At 41.0% G+C, this 24385-nt stretch overlaps 1 protein-coding gene across 7 annotated transcripts; it reads right to left on the bottom strand.

Moving 5' to 3' along the window:
- Positions 1-6458: 6458 nt before the first annotated feature.
- On the bottom strand, positions 6459-24368 carry SCML1 (Scm polycomb group protein like 1). Of its 7 annotated transcripts, none has more exons than XM_063634571.1 (8): positions 24292-24368; positions 17206-17354; positions 15891-15974; positions 15338-15418; positions 11916-12020; positions 11127-11526; positions 9460-9611; positions 6459-8173 (listed from the first exon to the last, which is right to left on the bottom strand). In XM_063634571.1, the coding sequence occupies exons 2-8, from the start codon at positions 17236-17238 to the stop codon at positions 8039-8041; spliced, it is 990 nt and encodes a 329-aa protein (XP_063490641.1). In that variant the 5' UTR covers positions 17239-17354; positions 24292-24368; the 3' UTR covers positions 6459-8038. The 7 variants fall into 7 exon arrangements, with proteins under 7 accessions (XP_063490641.1, XP_055124024.1, XP_055124023.1 ...); XM_055268049.2 differs by lacking the exon at positions 24292-24368 and adding an exon at positions 23785-24049; XM_055268048.2 differs by lacking the exon at positions 24292-24368 and adding an exon at positions 22759-24003.
- Positions 24369-24385: the final 17 nt, after the last annotated feature.

Here is a 24385-nt window from a genome sequence, read left to right as displayed (position 1 = left end):
CTTGGCTAGGGTTTGCTGGGTGTTTTGGAATTGACATAACCTGAAGGAACAACGCAAGGGGTGCAGCATGGCCACGCCCCAAATGACCTTACTACATGGCATCTGAAGACGCCATGGATGGTAAAACCCATCCAGATGTCAGACATGTTCATGCCTGAGAAAAAAAGAACATCTTAGAATTGATGATGTATGTATTTTCTCAATCCAGCTTCAAGGGCCTGAGAGTTGTAGAAATATTTCCCAGATGGGCAAAAGCTTGCCTGCCCTTCTAATTTTCAGGGGTACCCTGTGTTCTGGTCATTTTCATTTTCTGAAAGGCATTTAGTGAGAAGGCGAGAGTGAGTGACTCAATGGCTGTTAGTAAGATGTCATGTTAAACCAGTTTTTAATTCTCTTCAGAGCCACACTGTCCTCCAATAATTCCCTCTTTCTTCCTGTAGTTTCAGTGCTTGACTGGCTGTATGTAAAACACAGAAGTAAAACCAACCAGAAAATAATCCAAAGGCCAAATGGCACCTTATGTCAGTCATTCACTGACACTTGTGGAATGGCTCAGTATGTGTTTGCTACTTAAAAATAGCCTCAATCTGATTCCCAGGATTACGAGTCTATCAACAAGTAATTGATTCCTGATGGCAAGAGTCAAAGCTGGTGAAACTCACTGCCCTCATGAAGAGTTCATTCTAGTGGGGAAAGACATCCAATATGCAAATAAATAAACAAGTGAATGAATGAATGAATCGTGGCAGGAAATGTATCAGTTGCATCTCACCGTATTTTTGAGCTATGGTAATGAATCCCCAAATCCCAGTAAGTTACAACTGTAGACACTACTTCTTGCTCACATAATATGGAGGAGGCCACAGGATGACCTTGGCCCAGCCCCAGCGGGCCTTCTTGCTTGCTCCAGAACCCAGTCTGAAGGGGCAGCCCTGTCTGGCCAATGCTGTGCTCTCAGCTGAGGGAGAAGCATGTGACAGATGATCTCTCCCATGGGAAAGCTTCTGCTTGATGTGGTGCTCTTCAGTTCACTTGCGTACCTCCCAAAGGCCAAAGTAGGGTTCAGGGCCAAGTGCAGCAATGGGCTGGGCAACAGAGTTTGCCTTCGGGGATGAACTGCAAATCCCATGGCAATGGATGGGAAGAAATATTCTTTGCAGGGAAGAGTTGATTGCTGGGAACAATAATCTAAGCAGCCATAAGTTTAAGTGACATAAAGATAATATATCAGGGAAGGAGACTAAGGGGAGCCAGGTGTGTGAGTGTCCTGGGGTTAGAGGGGTGCCACAGAGAAACTGACAAACTTACAAGAGGGTTGAACAGGTGATGTTCTGATGTTAGGATCATGATGTGTAGTGGAGACTGCTGGCTAGTTACCAAAGACCCATTTCCTCATCTTCCTGGGTACACAGACTTTTCCTGGCCACTGTTACAGTGAGGTGTGGCCATGTGACTGAGGTCCAGCCCATGGAATGGGAACAGAAGTGATGTGTGCCCCGCCACCAGGAGTCCAAGGACCCCAAGGCCCTAGGGATGGTGAAGCCACAGACAGAAGGAGCCTGGGTCCCCAAATCACCATCCGGCAGAAGGACATCTACTTCGGATCGTGAGCAAGTAAGCTGGAGCTCAATGGCGCGATCTCGGCTCACTACAACCTCCACCTCCCGGGTTCAAGTGATTCTCCTGCCTCAGCCTCCCAAGTAGCTGGGACTAGAGGCGTGCACCACCACGCCTGGCTAATTTTTGTATTTTTAGTAGACGAAGTTTCACCATGTTGGCCAGGCTGGTCTCGAACTCCTGACCTCAAGTGATCTGTCCATCTCGGCCTCCCAAAGTGCTGGGATCGCAGGAATGAGCCACTGCGCCTGGCCAAAAACAGGGATTTTATGGACTTCGGAAACCCACTGGTAGTGACTTCGTAGTGATGTTGTTTATGGTGATGTTGATCTAGGTGGACTCTCCTGGGAGAGAGACTTCCCAACATGGAGAACGGCGTATATTGGCAAATATGAGTCATAAGGGTCTTCTTCAAGTGTATGGAAGAGGACAGTATATGGGGAAAAAGAATGAAAAAGGAACTGAATCCCTTTGTCTGAAAAGCAAACACAATTAGAGAGGTAATAACTGGAATAACCAACTGAGAGAGTGCTAACAACTTTGAAACCACCAGGCCTTGTACTTGGAGGAATTCCCCAGAATACCCTAGAGGTGGAGGCCCCTTTGGAGAGGGCAGAGTGTGGAGGAGCATGGGTGAAAAGATGACAGTCTTCCCTTTCTGAGCATCACTTCCTCCAGGAAAGCAGCATCAGATTCCACCAGACACTGATGAGTTTCAGAAACACCTGTCATTTCATTCAACAGAATGGCAGACCTGCCACCCTGCCATTTATCTGGATTTGTGTCTTCAAGTCTTCCTGTTTTCTACATGCCTCCCAATTATTTACTGACAAAGGAATGAGTTGATCCTTTGCCCTGTATTGTTTTTCATCTATTACTTCAACCTTGTTTCCTTTTCAACCACGACAGGAAGAACAGGTGCTTCTCAGTTGTAGGTGGCTTAGCTGTCTTTGGCTAATATTAAGAAACCTCAAGCAAGAAGTCTAAATATTGATCATTAATTTACTGAAATCCTCTGTGTATTGAATGTTGCTTGACTTCAGACATCTCTGAAAAGTATAGAGAAATTTGTCTTCATATTCTGCATACTTAAACTTTTTATTATGGAAAATTTCAAACATACATGATAGTAGAGAGATTTGTATAATGGATTCCCATGTATGTATCACTGGCCGCAACAAATACCAACATAAGGCCAAGCCTGTTTCATCTGCATCTCCTTCCCTGTTGGATTATTTCAAAGTAATCCCAGATATCATCTCATTTAATCTGTAAAGTTTTAATAAGATACTTATTTCCAAGAGATAGGGGCACCATCTTTTCAAAATATATTATAATACCAATTAGCACCATTGTTAGAAATTAATAGCAACTCTTCAGTATTATCTAATATCTACTGGGTATTCACCTTTTCCTAGATTGTCTCATGTATGCGTTTTTCCTGTTGTTTTCTTTTAATCAGCATCTAAACGAGGTCTGTGCATTGCATTTGGGTAACATGACTCTTAAGACTCTCTTAATCTATAATCATTCCAAGTTCCCCTTTTTTTCCTTGGCTGGATGCAAGGAAATTGTTAAATGCCTTGCTAAATATGATGGCTTCATCCTAGTACTAGTTAATACTTAAAGACAAAATACACATTTGTGGTAAGGCTTTTTACTTAAGACAATGGATATAATTTCACATTTCAAAGTCTCCTTGGTAATTGTGAATTTGGGGCAGATCTGATTAGATTGCTTTTGTTTTAATTTGTATTAGTCTTCAATTAGTGCAATTTCTTTGCATTAAGCTTTTAAAACCACCTGTTCAGCTTCTGAGAGCTAACATTTTATGTCGTAAGCCACCCATCTTTTCATGTGTTAACATCTATGAAATCAGTTTGCATTTTATAATCAATGGTGAGTGATAGTTTAATAGGTAGCATTTTCCTTTACTATTAAACAGTGGTGCATCTTACAATCAAAGAGGTCTTAGATTTGATGAAATATACTAGTTTACTTAAACTAGACAACATAAAGGGCCCTTTCTATGGAAGTTTTACTCTTCTTTCTGAACAGTGGGCCTGTACAAGACAGATATGCCAAAGAAGGTAGACAAGTCCAGGTTTGGTCAGGAACATATGAGCCATTCTGAATCTTCAGAATGGAAGTGGTTTAATATAGAATCAGAAGCTTATATGGCTCCTGGAGGGCAGGGGCTAAGGTGAGGAAGTTTCTAGAAATCCAGGACTGCAAGAGTCACAGGGAAGCTCCCCTGCCCCCAGTGGTCTCAGCTGCCTGCACGACTTAAGTGGGTGAGTCTCAAGGTGATATCCAGAGGCTGCTGGCAAACCCCACATCTGCCTCCTGCTGATGCTCAGAAGCCTGTCCTGTGCAGCCACCAGAAGGAAGCGGCTTCTCCTCACCTCCCTCCTCCCCAAATCAGGGCACAGGGTCTCTTGGGGCAGAATCTAAGAATCCATGTCTACTGGCAAAGGAGTGTGGCAAGTGTCACGTCCAGGCTTTATGCCTCTAAGGACAGGGAGGAACCGAGAAGGGCTGGGATGGTGGCAAGTACCAACAATGTTCAGCACTTTAGAACACATCAGTGACTCCGTACATTAACTGCAGAAAAGCTTCATCTTTTTCGTCTTACATGAATATAAAAGGAAGTTGTAAGATATGTGTCCTGCTCCCAACGGACTGATTTCTGCCCCTGTGGAATATGTGCACCCACCCCGCCCCTGACATCAGTGGACTTGAGCCTCCGAGGCTAGCCAAAGCCAGGTGGAGGAGTGAGGCCAAAGGAGGAGCAGGGCTTGGCAAGGCCAAAACCCTGCCCTGGCCGCCCCGTTGTCCCTGAGGGATTATTTCCACAGATGCATGTGCTTAAGTGCTTCAGTTCTATGGCAGGAGAACAGGACACACCACTACTGATACATAAGGACACGTCACTTATGGGCACTTGGCACTGACTCATATGCTGTGTCGTAAGTGCCCTGACGTTCTCCTTTTCATGAACGCTGGTTTGTCTGTTATGTTCTAGGCAGCTCGAGGGGAGGAGCTAGGTCCCTTATTTCTTAAAGATCTCCCCTCAATGCTGATAGTATCCCTAAAGGCAGAAAGGTGATCCCATAACACTAGAGTTGCCTCTGTTAGAGGAGGGGGAGTGGCCAAGCTTAATTTGAGCACGTGCTAACTACGGAGTGTCACTCTTAAGGTTTAGTGGCATCAACCTGCTGACAAAATAGGGCAAACAGCCAGAAGAGAGGAAGGACTGTCCGCCACGTATTCCAAAGGTGGGCTCTCGCTTGCACGTCCTCTCAAACCTAAAGCTCTCCCACATTGCCTGGATCAGCCTCAGGAGACTTTGTGAGCAAGCCCCAGCATCCAGCTATAGCCCCAGAAATTTTAACCTACTTCATGTACTCAGCCAACTGCGAGGACAATCCCTTCTTTTTTCTTTTTTCTTTTTTTGAGACGGAGTCTCGCTCTGTCGCCCAGGCTGGAGTGCAGTGGCGCAATCTCGGCTCACTGCAAGCTCTGCCTCCCGGGTTCAAGCCATTCTCCTGCCTCAGCCTCTCCAAGTAGCTGGGACTACAGGCGCCCGCCACCATGCCCGGCTAATTTTTTTTTTTTGGTATTTTTAGTAGAGACGGGGTTTCACCGTGGTCTCCATATCCTGACCTCTTGATCCGCCCGCCTCGGCCTCCCAAAGTGCTGGGATTACAAGCGTGAGCCACCGCGCCCGGCGACAATCCCTTCTGCGGCTTGAAAAAGCTGTGCTTTTCCTCCCAATTACACTGCCACTACTCACAGTATTTACTTTTTACTTTTGAATATTACAGAAGGGCATGGTGTTTCTATGCCTACAGAGGGAGGCCTTGGCTTAAAAGTTTAGGAGATCCCACTCTAAAATATGTACTGTAAGACATTTCAACAATAAGAAATCACACAGACAAAAGACCAACGCAAATGCTAGGTGTGCCTGGAAAGTCTTAGAGCTCAAGATGCAGAATTCTGCAGGCTACAAAGCATCAAAGGATGGAATGAGAGGCAAAGCTAGAGGAAGATAATTTCAAGTCTGGAAAATTCACAGGAAGGGTAATATGGCATGATAGTCTATGGACTAAAAATTTATAAGCCAGATAGGAGAAAAAAAGGAGCCACAAATTACTCAAGTCTCAGATCACTCAAATTGACACCCCCGTTCCAGTCGCTGAGCATCACCCATGGAGCCTCGGGCAGGGCCCTATTGTCTCCAGTGAATCATAGGACACGCTGCTGGGGAGCAAGAGTAGTGAGGGTTTCTGGGTTCCTCGGCTGGAGCCGCAGCTCCTGGGGTGGGGGTAGGGGTTGGATAAGTGAGGCTATGCAACTGTAACCCCAGTCCTCCAAGGGCATCCCACCGGGGTAGCTGGGCCATCTGAAGGCAGAGGGCCAAGAGGAGGTGCATCCAGGAGGTGGCCTCTGGCCCCCAGTGGTAAAAGAGCAGCCGGAGTTGCCAGCCAGGCGTACAGGCTCAGATGGGATGAGATATCTCGGGGCATGGGCATTTTCTAGCACTCTCGCATCACTGATGATATCATAAATAACAAAGGCTCTGAGTACAGATACATCTCATCAACTGAAATTCTTACAGCCCCCCTGGGGTCTCATTGAAGACCCCTGTAAGAAATCAGCCATTGGCTGTTAGGCATCTGTTTAGCAGTAGAATCTGGGCAGGTTTTAAAACTCAAGTATTTGGACATGGAAAGCCACAAGCTTACTAGAGTGGCTCTGTTTCAGTTCACACATTACAACAAGTACACACATTAATGTAATACAGTGATGATAAATGAAATCACATCTGAGGCTTTCAATGAACTGTTGTGATTTAACTTTATTTATATTTTAAAACATGAAAACTAAAACATAGTATTTATGTAAACACCTGAGGACTGTTCAAGTGGGTACAGCATCTTCATACAATTTGAAAGAAGACCAAGTTTAAGTAAGAATCTTATGACATATAAGGAATAACATAGATGAAGCTATTCTTTAAATAGTTGCCTTCATGTCTAAAGTACATTTGGCTTTCTAAAAAGAAAATGTACATTCTTGCATCTGGTGAACATTTTCTTGACATTTACAGCAAATAGCCAATGGTGATAGCACCAATTCTCATAGCTTATAAACCTTATATTTGTTATACAATGTAATAACAAAGTTATAAATTTATAACAAAATAATAGTGTTGAACATGTTTCCCTTGAAAGTTCTAACTTACAAAATAAAGCCCCCAAAGATTAGTCTGAATTAATGTATCATTCAAAGTGTAGCAGGATTAATGGCTCAGAATTAAGCAAATTAATTAGAAACATTGCATAGGACAGAGAACTTCCCTGTATGGAAACCAATCTACAGATTGTTTCTTGTCCTCTAAAAAGTAAGTTGAGAGGTACTAGTGATGGCAAAGAATCCATTTACATTTTACAAAATAAAACATTTCACTAATACATGGCTCATCCTACCTCTGTGGCAATACAAAATGCCATTTTGAATTTTTTTAAAAAAGATTGTGTGTATACTTCGGGTGAGAATAAAATATAAAATACTATCTATATAAAGAATAAACACATAAAATAAAGTTATGCCTTTTAAAAGTTTGGACAGAGGTATCTTCATAGAGAGATGCAAACAATGAAAGTGTAGTTATATGTCCAAACTTAGCCAAAATATGAAAGTTTAAATATAATTGTTTGGAAAAAAGTAGTCAGACTTCATCCAAACCACTCTTGCGGTACAATATTTCTTGCATAAAATAACCATTCTATCTATCCTATAGTTTATCTTAAAACTGTTAAGAGCACTTAATAAAAGTTTATATGCTTATTTTTTCTCTAAATCTGAATAAATAAAACATATAGAGAAACAATAGCAGGCAGGAAAATAATTTATATGGCTATTCTCTTTCTGGAAACTTGTAGAATACTGCAACATCAGACAGATAAAATACTCCAGAAAGAGATATCTATGGGTACACCTTTAAATTCTCTTCTGAGGAATAATTCCCATAGATTCAATCATAGGAGTTGTCAACCCTGATAATACCTCTCTTAGCTGTTTTGGTTCTCTGTTATCGAGATGAACCAGAATCAAAGGGTTTTTTTTTTCTGTTTCTTGCATGAAATATATTTGTAAACAATATAATAAAAGTAATTTTTAAAGACCTATAAAGAATGAATTTCCTATTGGACTATTCTAATACTATCTAGCAGTTAAATGGTTTTTAAAGAAGTAGACTAGACTATAACATAGCTCTACAATTCTAGCTATAATATATTTTGAGAGATACTTTCTACAAAACAAAAACGACTAAAGGGCAGAAAAATGATTCTACACTAAGAAGGCATTGGTGCCTCTAGAAGTTGGCCCAATCTAAATTCGCACAAGGATTTTTTCAATTTTCAAAGCATTTTCCTTGTTTAAGTCGGTCAATGTAGTAGCATAGCTTCACAGCTGTTCCCAGCTTCACCCCCAAGTGCTTCAGCAACACGTCACTCGTGAGTAGGAGCAGAGCCTTCCCGTCAATTTCCTATGGAGAGAAGAAACTTAAAGATAATTAATAATGCTTCCATATTTTCATCACAATGGTTAGTTCTTTATGAGAACATGTAAAGCAAACTAGAGAGCAGCTCACTGCAGATGTATATTCTCTGAATATGCATCTACTTTATGAAAGCTATTAAAAATATAACTTGTACAGTGAAGCACCATTTGGTAATGTATAAACTCACTTCAAGTTCTAAGAAAAAGGAAATTTAACATAATATCTTAAAAAATAAACTGTGTCAAACTTTAAATATATACTGTACGTTGAATAAAATACTACACATCCATGACAAAACAGTAAAGACTATGAATAGTAAAAATGAATTTCAGATGTTCATTAACTTTCTGAGAAGGGCTGGGAAGATGAGTATGTCAACATCAGTGCAAACTGTAAATGTCTATACAATGTTGTCTTTATGATGAATGCCAATTAGTTGTCTGAAGCTAATTAGATGCTAAAACTAATTACCAATTTTCTTACTATATTAAAAATCAGATACGTGGCTACTAATTTTGTTAGGACACACTGTGAAAATATCTGAATAAATAAAACATAGTCACAAAGCATCCTCCTAAAATTCCTTATCTTAATTGATAAACTTATGCTGCTGAAGCATATGATTTGGTTTTATATGTTCCAGTTTAAGAATAAAATTTTATTTACTCATTTAACACTATCTGAAAAGGTCTGAAATCCCTTATAGCACAACCTTTGTTTGGCACCTTCTATACTTTTTCTACTACGTAAAACTCGAAATTAAAGAAACTAGAACTTATAAAACTTCGGCCTAGGATATTACTTTGTAAATGGTCTGATAATAGCAAGAGGGTATTAGCATTACAAATCATCAATAATCGAGGCAAATGGAATCAGTTGTTGAATCACTGGTTCTATAAAAAGAAGGCCACCCTGTTATAGCTTGTGGTTACCCCCTCCTCCTCATGGTCCTGGTGCCCAGCTGGGAGCAGATAGGGGGAGGATCTTTGTATCTGTCATTATAAAGGGGAGGTACACCTGAGTGGCCATGCTGAATCATCATGTTTTAAGAAGCTGAGGCAGTTTGTATTTTAGGCACTTCTATACCCGTTTAAAGAACAGACTATTAGCCTACCATTTAAGGCTAACCTTGGGCAAAATAAGCTTTCTCATATATGGAAAAATCAGCTAATAGGGTTCTCCCACCATTCACACAGTATCCAACTGAAAGACCTGCACAGAGGTCATTCAAAGGCATTACAGCAGGAAAACAGGATCAAAAAATACATTACATGGCTTCTGAAGAGGTCGATAAGAGGGCATAATGCAAGAGGATCTGTTTGTTTTAGAAACAGGACCACTGCTTCCACCGACCAGGTTGAAGGGTGCTTAGTGATGCTTCCTTCCTCTATGTAACGGTCATTTTCAAATGGTGACCTTGCAACTTCAATGGAGAGGGGGAAAAAAAAAGACAAATCACACTCGACCTGATCATTATCCTGAAAGAAGAGATGTTAGGTAGGGAGGAATGCTCTCTTTGTTGGAACCTTCTGCGACGTTCCTAGCAAGGAGTCAAGACTCCAACTGTAAAATCTAGTGAAAGCCTATATAAAGACGATGTGGGGCTGCCTACACAAGAGTGTCCCATCTGACCTCCCCTAAATAGCAAAAGCTGGTTCAGAAGTTACATTGAAGTTTCAAAGATCACAAAACAGACTAAGTAAACCAAGTCTTCTTTGGCCACAGGCAAATATGGCAAAAGATCTGTCACTTGGGTAAAATTAGGTTAATCTAACCTAACCTATGACTCTCTTCAAGTATTTCAAGGAATTTCTCTCTTAATCTCTCTATCTAGATTAGGTTAATTTTACTAGCAAAATATAATGGAAATTCTCCAAATTTAGTTTTATAATTGCTTAAATTTGTTCCTTTTAATCAATGAATCTCAATAACAACCCCATTATCTTTAAGAACCAAATTAGTACTTTTATCAAATCTTCCCCATGTATTCAATAAGGTTATTTTTAGTATCACTTTACTTTTTAAGATTCCTGTCTCTCGTGGCTTAAGTGCTAATGTGCATTTTGAAGAAAACAAGATTATTTTCTGCTGAACTAGGTCAGAAGTAACTAACATTTTATTTAATTCCTCTTTCATGTTTAATTGCATAGTAATAGAGATTTTGGTCAAAGGTTTATATATTTAAAAAATAACTGAGATATGAGACAGTTTAACTGCTCATACTTCAGAAAGTTTTAGCTATGCTCTACACTAAGTTGTGTTGAAATTTCTTTGTGTACTGACAAGTACCCTTTTACTCACCCAGAGTGCTAGACTCCCTACAATTAGTGTGTGATGACTAAAGTGGGTTTTGTAATTAGTTAGGAAAATTTGTTTCTCCAACCAGGACCATCAACACAATTTGATCTTTGTGTGTGTGTGAATTAACCAAAAACATACCCTTTCTTCCCTACCATCTGGGCTCTTGCCATATCAGGAGTGTTTTTTATTTATCTAGGGAAAGGGTAAATAAAAACAGAAGATTTGAAAAAGCACAATGGGGCAGAGTTCTAGAAGTGCTACTCACCAGCTCTGTGACCTTGGGGATGGCGTAATAAATGTGCCAAAACCATGGGGTCATTATAAGTGGAGAAGAGGCATGTCAGTTGATTGGCACAGTGCCTTGCACATAATATGCATTCAATAAATGTTAGTCATCATTCTGAATATCACCTAAAACCAGCCCTCAAAATAGGAAACGAACAGCTTCCACTAGTTTGCATCAAGGATGTTGATAAATATAGGTCAAATAGTGCTACTTGTAAATATGGCATTTCAAACTCACCAACACCAGAAGGGAGGAAGAGAGATGATCCAGTGTACCTATTCTCCATCAAAGCTGAGTAACTCACCATCTCAGGGACATGTACTAAATTGGGCGCTCCCTGGGCCAGCATACCTGAAGGTGGTGCTGCAGAAGCATGGTCAGTTGAGTAAGTGTTGTGGATGCTGTCAGCCCGAGGGTTGCCACGGCAGGGCCCTGAAGAAGAACCATACGTTGCACCATCAGATGCATAATATGGCTGACAATTATGCTCAGAGAAATCTGAGGGATGCACTGGACTCGGAGTACGGCTGAGGATCGGGTCCTCCTCTGGCTCAGCTCGCCGGTATTCTTCCATGCAAAAGGATGGTCTTGGAAAGTTGCTCGGGGAATTATTCTCACGCCTTGACACTGGTAAAGTGGGGCTGTAACTTTCAGGGTAGGAGAATGACTCGTAAACCTCATTTTTCTTCATTTTCTTGAGTTTAAGCTTTTTAGCAAGCCGGTAAGAATACTTTTTGTATCCATATCGCTTCTGAAATCACACAAACACAGCATAAACCAACAGTGAGTAAAAAAGTAAATAAAATGAGTAGTAAATACATTAATACTTATTTTCCAGGCAACATTCCTTTATATTATTAAAAATAAATGGTCCCTTTTGATTATATAATTCTTCAATCCTACATTTTAATTGTATTTTACACATTATAATTACAAACATAAAAATAGGCAGCATCATAAATTATTAAACCTAAACTTCAGCGTTTTTCCAACAGAGTTTAGTCTCCATCTACTGCTACAAGTACAGATATGCCTTGCTAATCTCACACAGATACTGGTACTCTCTCACTTCTAGCTTATTGGCATCTTTACAAACCAGAGGTTTATCACAGTTGTAAAAATGTTTTTTATAACACTTACACGATTTGTCCACAGGGATTTCACACAGAAACGTTGGATTTTTGAAACCTTTCTACGAATCACATCAATCTTCTTATCCAGGTTTTGCATAGCATCATATATAACCTATTATAACACAATGTAGTCATATAATTGGTATACAATGTAAAATATAATTTTTATTTCAAAGAAAAATAATGTGAAAATACCATTAAGTCAAATGTTAACAACAAAAGTTCTCAAGCCATCAGAAATGTCTTGCTCCTATTCAAGGCATGGCTGTAGGTGACACAGAGCCAACAGGCTGAGCTCAGGAGCCCCAGCGTCCCCTCCCCTGCTCTACTCCATGTAGGAATTGAGGAAGCTGTAATGCTGGTGAATGAATGTCCCACAATGCCTCTATGCTAGCACATTGATGATGAAGACACTGCACATCAAAGAAGGTGCTATTTTAGGAAAGAAATCTGCTAAAACAACAAAGACTCACTTTATGATATACATATGTAACATATATGTTCATATATGTACAAATATGAAGTCTATATTATATACAGACAGTGAATGTTCCACTCCAGAAAGAACAGTGAACCAAATATAACAGATGTGACTTTTGGCTTCAAAGTATTTTTAAATCATGCAGTCAGCAATTAACCTTACAAAACCGTTAAGTACACATCTCTTATGTGCCAATCGAACACGCAGGAGACTGATAAAAATCTGAGAATTCTTCTTGAAATACACAGAGACTTTGGTCAAAGAAAAATACACTTAAGCAAAGGGCCAGAAACATTGCAATCAAGCACATAGGAGACTGATAAAAATCTGATAATTCTTCTTGAAATACACAGAAACTTTGGGCAAAGAAAAATACACTTAAACAAAGGGCCAGAAACATTTCCTCATTCATTCATTCATTCATTCACTCATTCAACTAAACCTTTATTGACGGCCTACCACCTGGCAGAACTACTTTGCTAGGTATTGAGAACATGGACCGAAGAAAAAAGCTCCTGGCCGGGTGCGGTGGCTCATGCCTGTAATCCCAGCACTTTGGGAGGCTAAGGCAGGTGAATCGCTCGAGCTCAGGAGTTGGAGACAAGCCTAGGCAACATGGTGAACCCCCCGTCTCTACCAAAAATACAAAAAATTAGCCAAGCATGGTGGTGCATGCCTGTAGTCCATGCTACTAGGAAGGCTGAGGTGGAAGAATCACCTGAGCCTGGGAAGTTGCGGCTGCAGTGAGCCATGACTGCGCCACTGCACTCCAGCCTGTCCTAGAGGAACTACCATCTCAGCTGGGAGAAAGACAAGTAAAAAGAGGATTCCAGTAGACAAAGTGATAAACAGCCTGGAACAGTGGTTTGCAAAGTGTGGTCCGCCGACCGGTAGCATCAACATCACCTATAAGCTCATTAGAAATGCCAAATGCCAGGCTGCACCCCAGACCTACGGAACCTGGAACTCTGAGAGTGGGGGCAGTGGTCTATGTTTTCACAAGCCCCCCAGGTGATTCTGATGCCGCTAGTGAGAACCACAGGGCTGCCACACTGAGGTAAACAGTGCAGGCTCTCGGGGAACATGGTTGGGGTCAAATACTAGAGTCCAGCCACTTATTGGCTGTGTGACCCTGGGCAAGTTACTTAACCTCTCTGTGCTTCAGTGTCCTCATGTAGGGAATCAGGATGAAAAGCTCTCTCAGGGTTCTCTCAAGGACGAGAAGCTTGCTATAGTATTAGGTTAATACTAACAGTAACAGCACCACACCATGCCCGGTCCAACAGTGCTCAGTGGTCTCTTCATGTTACTATTGTTATTACCAGTGGCGTGACACAGGCGGGAACAGGAGGCTAAGCGTGCACAGAAAAGCAGTCCTAACCCAGGCTGCAGTCATAGAGACCTTTTCAGAGGAGGTGAGGTCTGAAGTCAGAATTAAAACATGAGAAGGCCCTTGCCAGGTGAGGATGCATGGAAGGGCTTACAGCATAGAAGGAACAGCAGGTTCATAAATACCCAGAGAGAAAAACAGGAAGCCAGGTGTGGAGAGAGCAAGTATGAATGACATTCCAGGAGTGGGGCTGTCACAGGAAGAAGAGGGTGACGATGACAGGAAAGGATGGATGGGAAGCAAGAGCAGTGGCTTCTCCAAGATGTGGGAGAACTCGTAGAGGGGAAGGAGGGACAGGGACTGGAGCCAGAGGAGGGAGAGGGGGATGCCTGATGGGGGGCAGCTCTGAGTTCAGGGAGGGGACTAGATGCAGAAAGCAGCAAGGGTGTCAGCCCTGGTCACTAGAATGGTTGGGAAGGGGTCAGAAGAAGGGCAGGGATGAGGGCAGTTGGTTGGCTGTGGGGACAGTTTTGAGGACTCAGAGGAGAGGACTGCCCCAGGTGCTCCACTATCTCCAGGAGTGAAGAGGCAGGACTAGGGAGCTGAGGTAGGCAGGGGATGGCCAGGTCTTCCTCTGCTCCCAGCCTAAGCAGGATGGAGATGGACTCAAGAGGGAACTGGGATGAAAGAACAAGGCAGGCTGCAGCGCCACCTCTGTGATCTAGAACGGGTAGGGGAAGAAAGAGCCAGCCCCTTGGCAGCAACGGAGAGGGGCCCTTGGGGCCATTTCAGGCTGACCATGGCCCTGGGCACCTCCCCCCACAGATGCTACCTCCCACTTCAGCGTGCAAGCTGACCTAGACCATGACCTAGCAGTGCATGGGGAGGCAGGCTGGGGAGAACCTGCTCCCTCCCTTCTCAGCTCGCCTCTGCACCCACTTCCCCCCAAGACTGCATGTGTCCCTTGGAAGCACTCCACTTCTGTTCTCCCCCAAGATCATGATAAACACCCAAACAATTTCACTTTCCAAAGTATGTTAGCTCATTCCATTCAAGAAACCTTATATATGGTAAGAAACATTTTATATATATATATATATATATATATATATATAAACCTTCATTACCTCTGGGGTATGCAACTCACAAAATTCCCAGTAATCACATCTCTACCAACATGGTGATTCTTAAAACAACCCCTTAAAACTACCTTAGGTATGTTTCTTTACAAAACCTTGATGGGCTGCCACTTTGTTTCCATTGAGATATCTTGATGTGCATTTAGGCACATACCAAATTTCATCCAAATCAGTCAATTTCCTTTAAGGATTTTGTAGGGGAAACTAATTCAATACTGAGCAATGTAGATGAAAGAGACGTAACTACATTTGGTTGGTAATGGGCCTTTTAAAAAGCTATAAAATCTACATGTTGCTATTCAGGAGATGTGGTTCTAACTATAAATTGTTTTTAAAAAAATCATCACAATGGGATGATAATCATAAATAAATTGATAAGCAAAATTTCAATTAATTGTACACTTTCCCTTTATGTGAGATAAAGAGAATTTTTGCTTAACATTTTAGAAAACTACATTGAAGAGACAGAACTTCCATACCTGGCAATGGATAAGGACATCATTAACTATCTTCTGTTGCTCTTCAGTATTACAGGATGCATCAGATACAATATTCGGTTCCTGGTAATATTTTAAAAGTAATTAATGATTTATTTCTGTAACAGCCAAACTGAACACTGGGGGCAGGGGGGAACTATATTTATTTATTTAAATTGTTTTTATTAATCACCAGCTTTTCAAGGGGTTTCAGAAGACTTAAGCAGAGATTTTTAAAATTCACATTAATATGAGAATGAAAACTGACAATTGAGGAAGGGGGCAAGAAAAGAATTTATTATATCAGAAGAATCTAGGTTTAGAGTCTTATACTGAAAGTGAGTACAAAACTGCTCTTAATTTTCTACTATATAAGAAAAAGGGGAAAGTAAATTGGTTAAGTGCTCATTCTCTGATGAAAGCAAGCATACAAATTCAGGGGAGAGATATTTTCTTGAGTGTGAGTTTACGGGAACTCCATAGTATATGAGGAATTTACATCATTTCCTTTAAAACAGCAAATGTTAATATATTTGGCAATTAGCAATTAACATACTTTATTGACAAATTCAGGTTTTGTTTCATACGCGTAAAGAACAGTGTTGTCATCTTCATCATAAGTAGGTATTCTTGTTTTTACCTGAGGAAGATTTATCAACAAATTACAAGGGAAGATGAAAGACAGAACTAAAAGAAAAGTTGAGGGTTTAATTTCACTTTCAAGAGGCTGTTACAAAGGCCTATTTGTGATATCAAAGGACCTTTGCTCATTGTAAATACTATGACTACATGAAAAGATGTATTTGCAGAACTGTGTTCTCATTAACCCAACTACACTTAAGACAACAGTTTTCACTGAGCTTAACCCTTTATATGCTTCATGGTAGAAAGACTAGTCCTTTAGCACCAGAAATACTTTAAAAGCAAGTATTTCTAACCATGAACAAAGAAATAAATGTTACATGTTTTTTGATTCCTAAATAATCCAACAGTGCCCCTCTGTGGACAAGATAGAAAACATTTGAGCACCTATTTTTCTTGATAAATTAATCTCTAAAGTACCTTAAAACTTTAAAAAATAAGACAGGGTATAAATAAGTAAGGAGTAAATAACCATTACACTTCAGTATAATAACTCTTCATTCTAAGAATGAATTATGAACTATGGGAATAATTTTATAATAAACATACTTGGTAGCTATGTATGTTTTTGTTTCAAAATACATGATAGAAATCACAAAAACATATGGAATTGGGTTACAGTTCAGTACTTTTAAAAATATACTATCTTACCCTTGTATAGTGCCTTATGCTTTTCAAAGTGCTTTTACATAGTTATATCAGAGAAAAATGACTCTTGGTAGGCAGTTATCTCCAAAGATTTTTGAAAAACATTTGGACTGATAGTAGTTAAGAGAATTGCCTAGACTACTTAGGTAGCATTAATATCTATGTCCTTATGTGACTAAAAAAAAGGTGTTTTCTGTTAAGCCAAATTATTTATAGTTTAATAATCTACATACTGATTCAACTTGACGGATTAAGAAATATAGAAGAATATAAGAGAAATGTAAAAACAGCACAACCACTTTGAAAAACTGTATGGCAGATTCTCACAGAGTTAAATTCACATGAACTCCATGACCTAGTAATTCAACTTCTGTCTGTTCACCCAAAAGAAATTTAAGTGTGTGTTCACAAAGAAACTTGTACACAAATTGTCACAGGAGCTTTATATATTACTGTTAAAATACATAACAAAAATTTACTTATGGTCTATGCATTTCAGTGTATAAAATTAAACTAAATTTAGAATAGAAGTATAGCACAATAAAAAAAAACAAAGACAGATTTTCAATTTGAATACAAACCACATCGATTTCACTGGAGCTGCTAGACATCATTTTTGTGCAACAGGAGAAACTCCACTTCCTCTGAGTTGGACCTAATTATTTTTAAACTTGCTGGAGGGTTTATTTGTGATACTGCTTAGTCACCTAAGAGTGGTAAACCTCTACTCCTGAAAAGCAACGCATAAAAAAGTTACTTCATACACTTACTACCTTAATAATATGGATATACTCTCAGAATGCTAACTCAAATAGAATTGGACTTTGGGTTGAATTTTAGAGAGTGACAAAACCAGAATTCTTCCATGGCCAATTTAAAATAAATCTTTCAAAACTGAAGGGCCATATTGCCCATGACTAGAAATAAGAATCAAATCAAACACAATTACAAACTGTGAAGTGACTGCTTAGTAACTTAAAGCCTACAGAGTAAATGCTGGAAACAAATGAACAAGAGAACGCAAGGGCTAACTGCTTCTGCAAAGGAGCTCCAAAAGGCTCTTGACTAAGGAGAGAGCATTGCCTCCAAAATGTAAGCCAGGGGTCTATTCTGGATCGGGTCCCCCCCGACTATGTGGGCTGGGCAGACCACAAGAGACACCACCTCCTCATCCACCAGGTTTCGAACACCAGTTGAGATGATCTCTAAGGTCCATTTCAACTTTCAAGTTAGGATTGCCTTATTAAATTTTATATTAAACCTAAATAATTGGATGTGAAAGGTAAGCCAAACAATCTAAAATTAGGAAGGTTTGGTTATCGCTCTGAGTCACTTAACTATGGAGGTAGAAAACTGGCTGCAACAGTATCGGATTATATCTTGTACTAGAGATTTGCTTTGAATGTCTGCATCACAGTTACTGGGAAGGGTACGTTAATGAAAGAGCTACCCCACTTTATCCTTCCTGAACCACAGCAGTAATGAGAGGCACAATTAAGAGATTCAGGTTTCATCTCTTTCCTGTTTCCCTTTCATTCTATAGTGGAGATACTAATGACCATGAACCCAAAAGAGAGAAATCAAAAGGGGATAAAGAAGATGGGAGAAATAACTCGAGTTAGATAAACGCAGACTAATGTTGCATAGAAGTACCAAGTTATAAAATACCTCTAATTGGAGCTGTAACTTCAATCAAATTTCACTTTCTAAACTAGTTGAGTTTTCTGACCATAAAACTTATACAAACTATCAGTAATTAAATTGTGGTATATTCATATAAAGGAACTTCGCAGCAATAAGAATAAACCAACTACTGCTGTACACAGCAAGGCTGAATCTCACAACCATAACCTTGAGTTCAAAAACAGCCAGACACAAAAGAGTACAGTATATGACTCAATTGATATTAAACTCAAAAACAGGCAAAACTAACCTGTGGTGGAAAGAGTCTTTCCAAACCAGTACTTTTAGGTCTACTGTAGTTACTGTAACGACTTCTTAGTGTTCTATCTTGTAAATATGCCATGATTTATTAAACACAGCCGCCAATTCATAAATATTCAAGTTACTTCTAAAGTTTTGCTCTTACAAAGAACACTGCAGAACAGTCTTGCACCTGTGCAAGTAGTTCTATGGGATGATTTCCTAGAGGTAGAAACAATGGATAGGTCTCCACATTTGAAAATTCTCCTCTACTTCTTCCCACTAAGGAAGGCTGTTGGGGTCAACCAGATGTTCCGAAATAAACTAAGGTAGTATCCTGCCGGTCCTGCATGTAGTTTTAAAACCAGGACAGATAATACATAGTACCAAATAGCTTCTCAGCATCAGATGACTAAGTGACTTTTCTCTTTTGATCTACTGATGCAACATATTAATATATTTCTTAATGTTCTTGGGGTGAGGGGTCCAGCTGATTATAAACAACAACATTCAGTTTGTTGGTGTTTTATTTAGAAATTGTTTGCATCTCTATTTCTAAGATCTTACATTAGTGAGATGGTATATTTCTCACAATTAATGAATCAGTATTGTATTGCTACATTATTAACACTTGGTATCAAAATTGCTCTACAAAATTAGCTAGGAAGCCTTTCATCTCTTTCTATACTCTAAAAAAGTTTACATCGCACGAGAATTTTTGTGCTCTAAAGGGTTGAATTTATAAAAAAACTCTCTGGGTCCAGTTTTTATAACATTTTCTAAGTTCCTCCATGGTTGATGATCTAGTCAAATTATCCTACTTTTTCTTGAGTTGTTTTGACAAATTATTTTTATCCAGAAGGATAATCATTTCATCATAATTACAGAATTTTTAGCAAAACCACAGTTTAAAATTATTATTTCTAATTTAATTTGTACTTTCTTTTGATTCTTTGATTAGGTATTCTATCTTGCTAAATTACTGACAACCCTGTGGGATAGGTTCTATTACTGTCCTCATTTTCCTTATGAGGAAACTGAAGCAAAGAACGTTTATTAGGGGTGTCCAAGGGAGGGAATATAGTCATGGGTTCTTAGTTTGTTTCTGGTTGGGCCAGTAAAGCCCCTTCCTCATCCCTCTTTTCCACTTATCCCTAGAGACAGAAACTAAAAAGCATAGCTTCAGGCTGCCGAAAGCCTAAAACAAAACAAAACAGAACAACAACAATGACAACAACAACAAAATAAGGCGGGTTGGACAAGCTTGATTTAAGTAATTTACCCAGGTCCCATGGCTAGTAAATGGTGCAGTCTACCATCACACTCTATGCACTTTACTTCATTATTAAAATCACCTGGTATACCTTTGCTACCAATAACACAGTAAAATCCAAACTCCTACCATGGCCTGCAAGGTCCTTCCATAATCAGGACCCCGCCCACTGCGCAGCGGTCACTTCTTACCACTTGCCCCTTTACTCTAAGCCAGGGGTCCCCAACCCCTAGGCAACCGCCTGGTACTGGTCCTTGGCCTGTTAGGAGCACAGCAGGAGCTAGCAAGGATTATCACCTGAGCTCCGCCTCCTGTCAGATGAGCTGCAGTATTAGATTCTCACAGGTGCACAAACCCTATTGTGAACTGCACATGCGAGGGATCTAGGTTGCACTCTCCTTATGAAACAGTTTCATTAGGAAACCATACCCCACTAGCACTCCCCCATCCCTGCATCTGTGGAAAAATTGTCTTCCACAAAACCAAAACCGGTTCCTGGTGCCAAAAAGGCTGGGGACAGCAGTTCTAAGCCTAAAATATTTACTATGTTGCCTGTTTCAGGCAAGTTTGCAGACAATGCTTACAAGCTCTTACATCCAGAGAACAGAGAACTCCCTATTTGGATTAATTACAATGTTGTCAAAATTTGGCTGTAGTTAAGACACAGGAGCACTGTGCAGTGAGTCCACCACTGGACTCCCAACATGTTTACATCTCTGGTACATATACAAATCAACACCAACCTTTCACTCTTTGAGCTTCTCGCTCCTGTTATGCCCTCCGTCCATAATACCCTGTTGTGTCTCCGCCTAGGAGAATCTATTCAACTTCAAGGCTTACTTCAAGTTTCACCTCCAAAAAGCAAGGGCACCATGCCAATGATCATCCCGTATGGATGTGACACGGCTTTCCCTGAACTACAAGAACACTCTACTTGTTCTACGGCAACTGTCACACATATCTGGTTACATGAGAGGCAGCATCAAACAGCATTAAGACCTTAGGCTTGTGGTCAGAATACCTGGGTTTGGGTCCCACCTCCCCCACATACTAGCTGCGTAAGTAAGTTGAACAACTTACTTAAATCCTTTTTTTTTTTTTTTTGGTCTGTAAAATGGGAATGATAATAGCACATACCTCATGGAATTGTGAGGATTAAATGAATTAATACACGTCAAGTGCTTAGAGTAATGCATGGCAAAGATAGCAAGGGCTTTTGAGTATTGACCACATCTATCCAACAAAACTATTTCTCAAGGAGCACACAGACAACAAGTCTGGGTCATAACATGTAATTTTCATTCACATTGCACCTGAAATGAATTGTTATGTCTTTCAGATACCAGGGTATGATGCAAGGAGCTGGGCTTTAGTTATAAACACTTGAATCCAAGTCCAAATTGCCAAATTTGCCGTTTCACTTTAGGCAAATATTTTGCCTCTGTGCCTCAAATGTTCTAACCTGTAAAGTTGGAATAATATCTACTTCACAGGGCTATTTAGGCCAAAAATTACACAGTTAAACTCTCAGCATCATGCCTGGTTCATAGTAGACACACCATAAATTTTAATTCCTTTTCACTTCTTCCCATAAGGTAAATAATTACAGCTTTACAACATTTTCTTAGAGCCCAACCATGACTAGAATGTGCAAAATTAATTTCATTTTTAAATCTCAAATCCCACAAAATGAGTTTACTTAAAATGAAATTCATTCATATTTATATATTTACCACAGAAATCTAAATTTTTTTTTTTTTTTTTTTTTTTTGAGACAGAGTCTTACTCTGTCACCCAGGCTGGAGTGCAGTGGCATTATCTCGGCTTACTGCAACCTCTGCCTCCCAGGTTAAAGCAATTCTCCTCCCTCAGCCTCCCGAGTAGTTAGCGTAACAGGCGTGAACCACCATGCCCAGTTAATTTTTGCACTTTCAGTAAAGACTGGGTTTCACCATGTTGGCCAGGCTGGTCCCGAACTTCTGACCTCAAGTGATCTGCCCGCCTCGGCCTCCCAAAGTGCTGGGATTACAGGTGTGAGCCACCGCGCCTGGCCAACTCTTGATAACACCATAAATTTAAGTTCCTTTTCACTTTTTTCCCACAAGATAAATTACAGCTTTACAACATTTTCTCAGAGCCCAATCATGACTAGATTCTGCAAAATTAATTTCACTTTTAAACCTCAAATTCCACAAAAATGAGTTTAGTTAAAAGGAAACTCATTTATATTTACCCCGGAAATCTAAACTCTTGATAATACCACACATTTTAGTTTCTTCTCACTTCTTCCCACAAGATAAATAATTTCAGCTTTACAACATTTTCTCAGAGCCCAACCATGACTACATTGTGCAAAATGAATTAATTTCACTTTTAAATCTCAAATCCCGTAAAAATGAGTTTACTTAAAATGAAACTCACTTGCATTTACCACAGAAATTTAAACTCTTGATTACACCATATACCTTAATTCCTTTTCACTTCTTTCCATAAGATAAATCACAACTTTACAACATTTTCTCAGAGTCCAACCATGACTAGATTGTTCAAAATTAATTAATTTCACTTTTAAATCTCAACTCCCATAAAAATGAGTTAAAATGAAACTCACTTGTATTTACCACAGAAATTTAAACTATTCATTACACCATACATTTTAGTTCCTTTTCACTTCGTCCCACAAGATTAATTACAGCTTTACAACATTTTCTCAGAGCCCAAGGCTAGATTGTGCAAAATTAATTAATTTCACTTTCAAATCTCAAATCTCGCAAAATGAGTTTACTTAAAATGAAACTCACTTATATTTACCACAGAAATCTAAACTCTTGATAACATAAGAACAAGAGGCCGTCTGGTTTTCTAAGAGACTTTTTTTAGACATTAAAGACATTTTCAAAAGTTGTAAATATTCGCTCCGGAGGCGCAAGGCTTTCACCTGCCATTAATTCATCAGATAAGGCACAGCTCACAATGAGGCACCACTCACACCCGGACCACTTCGAGGAACACACAGCAAAACGGGGCCAATTACAACAGCCAGACCGCTGTTTGTTTTAAGAACAATCACTTTCTAAATCTTCCTGCGGGACTCTCAAAGGCAGCCCCTTCCATTGACGCCAGAACCGCATCCCATCGCCCAGCACTTGCCGCAGGCTGGACAAGTGAGGCCCAAAAGGGCACCCATGCCACGCCCCGCTTTAGAAACCACCGCGCGGCAAAGCTGCTCGGAAAATCGCTATCTTTTAGTCAACCTGAAGCCAGTTTGCCGCACTCGGGGAGAGCCGGGGAGAGGAGGAAGGGACGCGATCCACCACCAGCCAAATCAGAGCCTTTCCGGTTAACGACCACGCGGCAAGGGGGCCGGGCCCTCGCACGCCTCGACGGCCTGCCCCCCTCCAAAGGGACTCCGATTTCACAGGATCTCCCGACTCCCGCCTCTGCTCCCAACACCCTACGTTTTTCTCTTCCTCCTCATTTACGTATTTACAATAGAACAGCGAAGCTGCACAGTCTGTCTCTAAATCAAACGCGGTTACCATCAAAGCCTCAGACTCTATGTCTCAACCGCAAAAGGTCTGACAGGAAATTAACTCGGGAGTTTGTCAATTCTTTAAACTCAAAGCTCTGTTAACAAAATCTGGATCCTTCCTTGCTCCCCACCTGCCTCCCCTGACAGAACGACTGAAAAAGGATCCTGTCGTCCTCGAAAGTCAGCAACAAGCGCTTCACAAATTGTCAAATCTCAAAAGCTCACACGCGCGGGCACTCCGGAAAGGCTGTGGGGACCACCCAAAGCACCCCCCTCCACACTGCGGCTGAAATTTGAGGCTGCGAAGTGCAAGACTCGCTCTTCCCCGCAAAGCAAACCCTCTCTCCTCAGGAGAGCCCCGGCCCCTAAGCCAAATCGTGTATTCCCGTGACGGGAAAGCTCAAGGTGAGGAAAAAGTACGACTGGACAGACCTATTTTAGTGACAGAGCCTGTCACGCCAGCCTCCGGAGGTCGCGGTAAAACCGCTCGCAGTAGTCCTGCCTCTCCGATGGGCGACAGCTGTGACCGTTAGGCCACTTGACGCTTCGGAAAGGTCCTGGCGCCGGAAACCGGGCCTGGTCACGCGCACGCGAGACCAGTGATGCCCTGACCCCTGAGTGGATCAGAGACCTCCCGCGACGCCGAGTTCCCAAACTCGCGTTTGGGGGCGGAGGCGGGACTACCCGCTGACCAATTGGCGTCTGGCCACTGGCAGGCGTTGCCGTTGATCGGCCAATCCGCGGGTGCTCTCCCAGTCCTTGGGTGAGGGCGGGAATTTGCTCAGGAGATGGCTGTGGGGCGGGGCCGAGGGCGGGAATTTGCTAAGGAGATAGCTGTGGGGCGGGGCTGAGGGCGGGAATTTGCTAAGGAGATGGCTATGGGGCCGGGCCACAGGCGGGAATTTGCTAAGGAGATGGCTGTGGGGCGGGGCCTCTTACCTCAGGTTTTCCTTCGCAGGACTCGCAGGATTGAAAATGGACGTTAGACCTTTCAGAGACTCGCGCGCTGACAGTGGTTTCTGCGGCTGCGCAG

Source organism: Symphalangus syndactylus, chromosome X, assembly GCF_028878055.3.
Source record: "Symphalangus syndactylus isolate Jambi chromosome X, NHGRI_mSymSyn1-v2.1_pri, whole genome shotgun sequence".
NCBI classification, from domain to species: domain Eukaryota; kingdom Metazoa; phylum Chordata; class Mammalia; order Primates; family Hylobatidae; genus Symphalangus; species Symphalangus syndactylus.
The sequence above is the reverse complement of the archived record's forward strand: the minus strand, read 5'-3'. Positions and strand labels throughout refer to the sequence as shown.

Bases quoted from the DNA above. Each gene is read 5' to 3' on its own strand.
- SCML1 (XM_063634571.1), bottom strand. From the start codon at position 17,238: ATGATGTCTAGCAGCTCCAGTGAAATCGATGTG. The intron at 11,527-11,915 runs GTAAGTGTTATA...GTGTGATTTCAG, and splicing joins AATCCCTGTGGACAAATCGT to AAGCGATATGGATACAAAAA. The intron at 9,612-11,126 runs GTATGCTGGCCC...TCTCCATTGAAG, and splicing joins TTCTGCAGCACCACCTTCAG to TTGCAAGGTCACCATTTGAA.